At 46.8% G+C, this 10,000-nt stretch overlaps 1 protein-coding gene across 1 annotated transcript in view; it reads left to right on the top strand.

Moving 5' to 3' along the window:
- Window positions 1-10,000, top strand: part of strip2 (striatin interacting protein 2) — a gene marked incomplete at its 3' end in the record, with an annotated part of 31,577 nt that overhangs the window by 12,183 nt on the left and 9,394 nt on the right. The window contains exons 9-13 of the mRNA XM_080021966.1: window positions 115-303; window positions 2,399-2,449; window positions 6,248-6,480; window positions 8,955-9,020; window positions 9,263-9,326. Of these exons, the coding sequence (XP_079878092.1) occupies window positions 115-303; window positions 2,399-2,449; window positions 6,248-6,480; window positions 8,955-9,020; window positions 9,263-9,326 (603 nt within the window). The remainder of the gene's footprint in view (window positions 1-114; window positions 304-2,398; window positions 2,450-6,247; window positions 6,481-8,954; window positions 9,021-9,262; window positions 9,327-10,000) is intronic.

Consider the following 10,000-nt stretch of genomic DNA (forward strand, 5'->3'; position numbering starts at 1 on the left):
AATTTTATGTGATCTTTATTTGTTTGTTTGTTTGTTTGTTTCTTTCTTTGTTTATTTATTTATTATTACTTTTTTTTTTTTTTTTTTTCATCAATTCAACCCCACCCCACGCAGTTTACGCTGGGGGGTTTCGAGGAGCTGCAGGGGCTGAAGGTGCGCGGCCGCGAGCGCCTCCACCTGCCGCCCCTCCCCGAGGACAGCATCAAGGTGGTGCGCGCCATGCGGGCCGCCTCCCCGCCGGCCTCCGCCATGGAGCTGATCGAGCAGCAGCAGCAGCAGAAGAGAGGCCGCCGCAGCCGCAGGGTACACGCGCACACGCGCACAGACACACACACACACACACACACACACACACACACACACACACACACACACGTTATTTGAGCACAGAGCTATTGCTTTAGTCCTCAAGTTCAAGTCAGGTTTATTGTTTCACAAAAGCCGCAGCATGTGTAAAATTGCGCTGGGTGATATTGGCAAAATCTCACATCGTGATGTTTTTTTGACCTGCCGGTGCTTTCATGAAAGCCAGAAGCGAGACCAGTCTGTGAAAGTTCGGAAAGCGGCATTTTAACTGAATCATCTTTTTTCTTTTTTTTTAAGATTGATTTTTTCTTTCTGTAGGCACAAGGTGCTTTGTACGAACTGATATCAGTGCATTTTTTTTGTCCTGCTTTGGCTTCTCACCCACACGTCAGGTCCCACATACAACACAATGAAGGCATTAAAGGAAGGGCGACATTTTTTTAAATTAAACAAATTTTAATAAATAAAAAACATAAGAGGGAGGGGAGTATTAAGGAGGGAATCATTTGAAAGGCCAAACGTAAAAGAGGGATGCCGTGAGAAATGACGACGTAGAGTCTTGAGATTAATAAAATATAGTATTGTGGAGCCCCGTTTGCATTAAATTTGGTGGGTGACCTCCTCAAGGTGTGTTCTTTAAATTTCCAGGTTTAGGAACAGCACGAGGTCTTGGAGCAACGTGGAAGTTTCGGTGCGAAATGGTGACTTCCATTTCCCCACGTGCAGATAATGAAGCAAGGGCAATATGAAATACAACATTTAACTATATGACAATATTATATTTGTAATAATATAGTTATTATGTGCATAACTGATTACAGTACATAACCCAAATAACCAGATCCCAGATAACCCAAATCTAGTCTGATATTTTGACATCGATATTGAATCGACCTTTCACACGGCCCTCAATGTAAACGCATAGAACAGAAGCACGCGAGAAGCTCGGTACAGCAATAAGAACAAGACAAACACAAACACGCCTCGGTGCAACGTTTCCACACCCGGCGGAGGTGCAGACCTCAGAGGACTCACAGCACCAGCACATACACACGCTCTTTAACCTGCATGCAAATATTTCCCTTCCTACACGGTTTCCGGCCCGTCCGGTCAGAGGAGTTAACAAAGCCCCCAAAGCCCTCCTCCTCTCCGTGCTGTGCTCTAACTGTGCCGTGACCCGACTAATGATTTCACCGAAAGACGGTCGACACAGGCGGTCACCAAAACGAAGGGGATGCTGAGTTCAGTCCCGTTTTAGTTCTTTGTTGTTTCTTTTGTTTTTTATCTCGTCTTCGCCGGACACCTGTGGCTATCGCGAGCCGGAGCCTCGGTGTGCTCGTGGGGTTGAATTGTGAATGGGGATGCACCGATTTATCGGCCGTACATCGGAATCGACCGATATCCGATGTTTATCTGTTGTGTCGCATCAATGTGGCGCTGGCTGAAGGTGTAGGTGTTCCTCACACATATTCTGCACTTTACTGGGGCGGGGCCGCCTAAGTTTTTTATACGGCGGCCGAAGTATAGTTGGCGACCCATATGACCATTTATTTAAATCCATTTTTTAATCCGTCCCGGAGAACGACGCCATCCGCGATCGATTAACGTGTGGCCTCGTTCTCCGGTATTACATTAAACATGCCGCGTTCACAGGGACTCGGAAAACCTGCAAATGGTGTCGGTGGCGACGCCGCGTTCATGGGAACTCGGAAAACTGGGATTCGTGTCTGTAGCCCAACGCGTAAACATCGGTATCAGCCCAGGATTTCAGGATCGGTGCATCCCATTATGTTTCACATATTAAGGGTGAAGAAACAAACTAAGAATAATTATGACGTCGTAATTCCCGCTAATAATAGATCAATCCTTGTCTTATTAGCTGTTTGGCTGAATTCCTCATCGCTTCCTTCTTCTGCAGAAGCTCTCCCGGGGTGGAGGCTTGGGGGTTTCCTGGGAAAAGTGTTTTTGGGGTACTGACCTCATTGGTGCTCCATGGGAGAACCAAACGGGAGTGAAGACGATCTTGGCGCTCAAAGGACTTTGGGAAGCCCAGCCTGGTTGCTCACTGCCCCTCTTCCTTGTGTCCCTACAGAGTGCCTTTGTTGATAGCTTGGAAGGAGACAGTCCCTTTACCAAGAAGCAGGTCTTTACCCACAAGTTCCCACTCAACTTTGAAGCTTTTTTTCTTTTTGCATTTTCTCTTTGCCTTGAGCTTCGTCTTTTTGCAACCCCTCCCCGGCGTCCCCGCCACCTCCGTTTTAGTCCCTTCTCCCCCCTCTTCCCCGTTCTCTCCCGTTCCCCCTCTCACCTCACCTCACCTCACCTCACCTCACCTCACCTCACCTCACCTCACCTCACCTCCTTTCCTTTGAGGCTGCACCAATGCTCAGGCTTGTTTGGAACACGGGGCTACAGCAGGGCATTGATCGCGGGATCACATTCACGCTGCTAAAATGATACAACCGAGTACAGTGTAATAAAGAATTTACATTTGTTTGTTGGAGAATATTTCAAGTGGTGGTACGTGAAATTATTTTGTGGACTTTATAAGAAACGGACATTCATTGTGTTGGCGGTTATGCATGCGCTCCTCTATATGCTGTCTCCATTGTTGGTGGCGGGGTCCACCTTTCCCGGAAAGAATGTAAAGACTGGGCGATCGGTGGGGTCACGCCCTACCGAATTTGATGAAGCAGTCATCGCTCCGACCGTCGGTACGGAGCGACATTCGGTGGGGGAGGGGCATAAAAATATCACCACCACCTCAAGTGACCGAGAAGAGAACAAACGAATTGGTCGATCAGAGGAAGGAAAATCACAGGGGAAAGAAAGTGATCGTCTCAGGCGTCGTCCACACGTATCCGGCTTTTTCTGAAAGCGCATTTTGATCCCCCCTGCGTTTAAGATCAAATCTCTCCGTCCACACGAGAACGCACCAAAAAAACAAAAAACAAAAGAACCCTGATTTAAAGCGCTGACATAAGCACGCCCGTCCAGTAGGGGGCGGTCATGTGTCATAAGAACGTTCGGAACATGCGGCGTATTGAGCTTCTCGCTAATATTGGTACGCCATCATGTGCGGACAACGACCCTCGAGATGTGGAGGCTTTTAAACACTTTAATGGGGACGCGGTGAGACGGCAAAAATCTGAACGGAACCTGAGTTGCTCGTCGGGTTCCTGGAGTGTTTCCAAGAGGCGTCGCTTCACTTCCGTTTTTACCAAAGCTTCGGCTTCCGGCTCCCGAACCTGCCGTTTTCGTGCGGTCGGGAGGCCGAAACGCAGGGAAAATACTGCTTTTACCAAAATGTCCGCGTACATTTGGGACTTGGTGCATAATACACCCAACAGTACGCCCAACAATCTGATGGATTACCACTTTAAATAATCGCTGTAATTCTGTCAAATGACCAGAGTCCGTCTGTTTCACCAAGGGAAGTATGGGACAAGAAACTCTTGAATTCTCCACACACAACAAAGTATGTTCTGGAGCAAATAAAACGGGCATTCGTTCAACCCCACCCACCCCACCCCGCCCCTGTCATCTATTCCCATCCTCCATCTTTGTTTCATCTCACACCCCTCTCTCGCACGCCCTGCTGGTTTTTCCTCCGCATCCCACACCTTTCCTCTCTGCCTCGCTATAATCCCATCTTCCCACCTTCTCACCATTCCCTCCGTCGTCATCAGCTACGTCGTCTTCCCGCGCCCCCACCGTGACGTCTTTCCCCTCCATCGTTTTTACCCTTCACGCCGTCCTTTTCCGTTCTCCCTCCTCTTCCCGAGCCTCTCATTCCCTCTCTTCCTCTGCTCTGTATTCATCCACCCCTTTCTGATGTTTCCCACCCCGCCCTCCTCTTCTCCTTTGCTGCCTTTACCTCCACCTCCATCCCGGTCGTCCCCACATCCGTAAACCCATCCCCCTTCCCCACTCCGATTTTTTTGCAATCTCCATCCCCCCTTCTTTTCTTTTATGCTCCTCCAGCGCTTCAGCCTCCCCCCTTTTTACCCCCGCCCCACTCTCTTTCTGTCACCTCAGAAACTCCACCCTTCGCTCATCTGGATATCACCCCCTATCCCCTATCTCCCAACCTCCCCCGCCCCACCCCCACCCCCACCCCGCCCCCGTGCTCCATCGCAGCCTGCTCGGAAGGGGGTCGGGTGGGGGCGGGAGGGGTGTGGCGGCAGGGCTGACTGGCCGGCTGCTGTCATGGGGCTTGGACCGGTCACTATTCACCGTAGAGACTGTTATATCACCGGCCACTGGGGGGCATCAGCACCAACCGGGCATCCTCCTCGTTTTTAGTCAACCATCACATCGCTCGGGTTTGGCCACCACCCACTCGCTGGCTTGTAGACTCTCGGAGCAAGTGTTGGTTTCATAAAAAAAAAAAAGAAAAAGAAATATGTTTACCTAGCATTAATTCAGGAGGTGAATTAAAATTCCAATACACAGATTTGGGGGTTGTGGGGGTTGGCGGCGGGGTGGTGGTAGAGGGAGCTCTATGAATGCCTATAACGATGGCCATTTTGCAGCACGGGCATCATATATATCTGTGCCGGGTACGTTTAGTTATTCCTCCCGGTTCGACGTATTTGGGTTTCAGTTGACCTCTTGAATGGATGTTGAAATTGAAAAACCAAAGAATCAAACCTCCACCAGCTCACCGCTGCACACAGCTGGGAATGGCTTCTCCATAGACATAGAGAATGGCTCATGACACCGTGTCACATTATTCCAGATTCCTCTCTTCACGCCCTCCTCCTCCTCCTCCCACCATACACTGTCACTATACTACCACTGTACTACCACTGTACTACCACTATAATACCACTATAGCACCATAAGTACACCCACTGCACCTATAAGCTCAACTGGTCAGACGCTGCCTCATGCCTGATGCTTGCACCCTGGCCTTGTTCATCCATTAAGCCCTAAAAAGCCGGATTGAACTACTCTCTGTGTGTTGAGTATGTATTTGTGTCTTGCACTTGTAACTGAAATGGGAATGTTCATTCAATACAAAAAAGGTTTGACACTTGTATTTGTGTCTTTTTGGCTCTTTTGGATGTGTGGTAAGTTGACTCCCATGATGATGCTGGTTGTTTCATGACCCGTTTTGTCCTTTATATTCTTCTCACTTCTTTTTAACCTTTCAAATGCAGCCTTGGGCGACGGCTGTTAGAGTTGGCTCGACCGGTGCGAGCAATTGAAATTAAAGCAAAAAATATATATATATTTTGGTTTTATTAAAACAAGCTACATTATTCCATGGTTATTTTATATATCGACACCAATTTATTAAAGGATAGATCTGATGATGATGATTTTACCATATGAGAATTTAAATCAGAATCAGTTTATTCCGCCAAGAATATTTAGCATTTGTGCGTTTCTCTACTGACAATTGGCATTAACAAAAAGCTTAACAGTCTAAAAAAATAAAACATAGTGTTATTATATATTATATTATTATATTATATTATATAATATCATATATAATAACATTTATAATGTAATATAATATATTATACTAGAATGATCAAATAAAAATAAAAAGTAAAATAATAATAAAAAATTTGCCAGATATACACAAATAAACTTAAAATATAAAACAGAAATAGCAAAATATGTAAATATATACTATATGTGATTCTATCCGCAGAATAATTTATTGGTAAGTGTATAGGGTATAAATGATTAATTATTTCTATGTACTTAAAATATGTCATTTTTTATTGCCCACCCCTACATAGCCTGCAGTTAAAGTATTGATCAATGGAAATATATCTTAGTCCTCCTGTCTGCCAGTTAAACCTTTCCAGAGACTGAGGGCCTTTTAAACAATAAGTCGATGAAGACTTCCTAGTTGATTTATTGACCATATAACATTACCGCCCCTCACCTGGTCCGACCTCCTGCTCCCTGTCCGTCCGTCCAGCCGCTGGTGAAGCAGGACAGTCTGGACACCTACAACGAGCGCGACCCCTTCAAGAACGACGACGCCCGCGACGAGGAGGAGGACGCCGAGGACACGGACAGCGGCATCGAGGGCGAGGTGGACCCCCTGGACCGCGATGTCATCATCCAGCCGCCGCCGCCGCCGCCCCCGCTCCGACCCCCCACCGAGAGGGTCAACTTCCCCAAGGGGCTGCCCTGGGCCCCCAAAGTCAGGTACGGCAGCCCCACGGCTAACTTCGTTTTTGGGACGAAGCCTACGACTTAAGACACGTCTCCTTAACCCATGAATCCACTAATCAACAAAGTTGGTTGAATGATAGAATAATAATGAAATAGATTTTTGTGAATCATTTTATTTATCAATTTAGTGAAATATCGCGTACAAATATTGAATATGTGATTTTGAGAACTTAACCTTTGTTCCATTTTATAGAATTAAAACTTGCTTAAGTCTGCCGAGCGAAATATATTCATGTGTTATACGTCTGGTTAGGTGTCTAAATTGATTTTAATCTGGTATGTTTCATTATGTTATTTTGCTCTCGTTCTATGGTCTACGATTGGTGATTCTCAACCTTTTTCATCTCAAGGACCCCCTCGTTTGATATGCATTATGCCACAGACCACATTTGACGTGATTCTGCCTCTGGGACCCCATTCTGAGAAGATTTTTTATTGTTGGATATGATTGAATCCAAACCCCCACACCCGCCTATGCTGTAGTTGGGGAGATAACGGTGACACTAGGATCAAATCAGCCATTATTGTACGTCGTTTAACGGTGACCTCTTTGTAATGAAATTAATGGTGGAACCTCTCAAGGAACCCCTGAGGGTCCACAGACCTCCCGTTGAGAACCACTGGGTCTAGATTAACCAAATGATCTGAGAAGAAATCAAAAGAAGTATAAGAATTTTAAAAAAGTAATCGCTTTACATTTTCCGTGTTCTTCTGCTCAAGCATCTTTCGTCATTGGAGCATTTTAAAACAGGCTTTCTTTGCCAAAAAATAAAAAATAAAAAAAGAAGAATCCCCGGTGGAGCAGAGCCAGCCAGCGAGCTTGTTTAAGAGGGCCTATGGCGTTAGGTTTTGAATCAGTCCCTGTGCTTAAATGAGTCGGTGACTTTAAGCACCGTCGGCGCTTTGCTGAAAATCTGCGTTGTCCAGCAAATCAATGCAATTTCATCTGTTCAGGGATGCGGCCAAATCCTAATCAAATGCAGGTGGGCGTGGAAATTTATTCGGTGCATTTACAGTACATGGAATAACTCTGCTGTCCGTGCTTTACCAGGAACAATGTATGCAGATTCCAGTGCCAGTACCACTTGAAACTGACTTCATTTAGAGCGTGACAGCTTTGGGGCGTTCTCGATGATCGCTTTGGTGCGGCGCCCACACGCCCCATTTTGGGTAAACAAGTCTGCACCGCGGAGCTGGTGGAAAACACTAAATACCAGGGGTGGGATTTTGGTGAGAGGGGATCGCCCTGTGCGTGTGATCACATTTTAATAATGATGAGGACGACACCTTTGATCAGTCACCTCCGGAAGCTTTTGGCAAAGCGACCGACGAAGATTAAAAAACGGCATGTGGCGGAAAAAAAAAAGTGAAAGATTCTCCCTCCCTCTCTCGCTCTCTCACGCTCTCTCTCTCTCTCTCCCTCCCTCCCTCCCTCCCTCACTCCCTCTCTCTCCAGCTGCACTGTACGCGCTCCATCTGCATATCAGACAACGCGGCGCTTTCAGTATTTTTAGTCTGTGTCGCTGCGTTGAGCCCATGAATAATTCATTCCAAGATGGAGACCACTCGACAGAGTGGAGTGAAGACGCGGGAAGGGAATAGGGGGGCACCCATCATCCCCCTCGCACAAACTGCACTCCCCATCATTAATTTGAGCGCCTATTGAGAAGCAGTGCGTGTTGTAACAATGGCTGCTCATTTGGAGGGGCTGACGTCCCCGTCAGGAGAGGGCGACGTTTCGGGAAAGCAAGCAGGCGCTGCTGACTGTGCCGGCTTGTGTGGGTGTCATCGTGTGTGTGTGTGTGTGTGTGTGTGTGTGTGTGTGTGTGTGTGTGTGTGTGTGTGTGTGTGTGTGTGTGTGTGTGTGTGTGTCTGTGTGTGTGTGTGTGTGTGTGTGTGTGTGTGTGTGAAAACAGTCCTTAAAATGAGCGCGTCCCGACGCTCCCCCGCTGCGGCAGCTGCTCCGGTTGGCTCGTCCAGCGCAGTCAAAGCGAGGTTTAACACCGCATCCGAAAAACGCACACCGACGGTCGGATTCCGCCCCCTAATGGTCGTCAAGCCGCGTTCCTGTCGGATCCGCCGCGGCGCTCGCCGCTCTTGAAACTCTCCTTCTCGGTTTCTCCAGAGCTTGCCTGCACGTTGCACATTTTCACCGGAGGACAGAGTGCTCCAAAAAAATCCCCGCTCTTTGTGTAGCGCTTGAAACAAGCTCCAAAAAAACGTTAATTACATTGTTCATTGTTCAGATTCACTGATGGCGAATGTTTGAATATTTGTATTTGGATGCATCTCGGAGCCTCTATTGAACGAGGAAATCTCGCAATCTCGATTCGATGTGAAATCCGATTTTTGGAGGATCCTATAAGACGGCATGGGAATCCACCTTCCTCACGATCTGTACGTCAGACTGATAATCTGTGGGGTTTTTTTCTCACTCCTCCCTTTAGGGAGAAAGACATCGAGCACTTCCTGGAAACCAGTAGAAACAAGTTCATCGGCTTCACTCTCGGATGGTAGGTATTTTACTTTAGAGCTGATGCTGCAGTTGTATGATCCAAAAAAAACCCAAAAAACAATTTCTGTCTTTCGGGATGATTTAGGGAGTTTACAGACGTTTAACACGACACCCCGGGGCCGTTTTGCCGATGATGGCCCAGATTTCTAGATTTTTATCATCGCCTCTATTTCGTATTATTATCCCGCGACCAAACGGACCCGTCTTGACTTTGAAACGATGCCCCCTGGATTGTTGCAGTGACACCGAGACGCTGGTGGGTTTACCGCGGCCCATCCACGAGAGCGTGAAGACGCTGAAACAGGTGAGAGGATCGGCACCGTCCCGGGGGTTTCTTAGTCTGATTCACACCTTCCAGACGCGGGGTTTCTCGGTCGATGCCGGCGGCGCGGCCAAAGCACTGCACATGGACGTCCGGCGGCTCGGGAATCCATAACTGTCTACACAGTGGATCACCCCGCTTGTCTGTCAGCGCGTCGTGGTCAAGGCTGTTTGGACACGTTCCGCCGAGTGACGCGTGCGATGGGAAAGGGTGGAGAATCAGAAATCAGAATCAAAAAGGCTTCAAGTTTAGATTAACCAAAATGCAATAAAAAAATTATAAATAAAGGTTAATTGCCAAATGTACACCAATAGCCAAAAAAAACCAATACGAATATAAATAGCCAAATTTATATAATATACAGGATACACAAAGCGGTCCAAGGGTATCAGAAGGTATAACACGTAGTCATTCATTTAAATATAGGGACTTATGCGCTGTAGCCATAACTCACAAATCACTTACTTCCCCGGAAAATCTGGTCTTTACAAACCTGGGAAATTCCACAGATTCCACATTTTTTAAAATCATGCAACCATTAAAGAAATGTTAAGGTGTTGCAGTGTTAAAGATGAAGACATTCACCTTTTTTTATTGTTAAAAAAAGTCTTATTTTATTTTATTTTTTTTACATTATTATTTATTCACCAAATTAA

The sequence above is a fragment of the Zeus faber genome, assembly GCF_960531495.2.
Source record: "Zeus faber genome assembly, chromosome: 21".
NCBI classification, from domain to species: domain Eukaryota; kingdom Metazoa; phylum Chordata; class Actinopteri; order Zeiformes; family Zeidae; genus Zeus; species Zeus faber.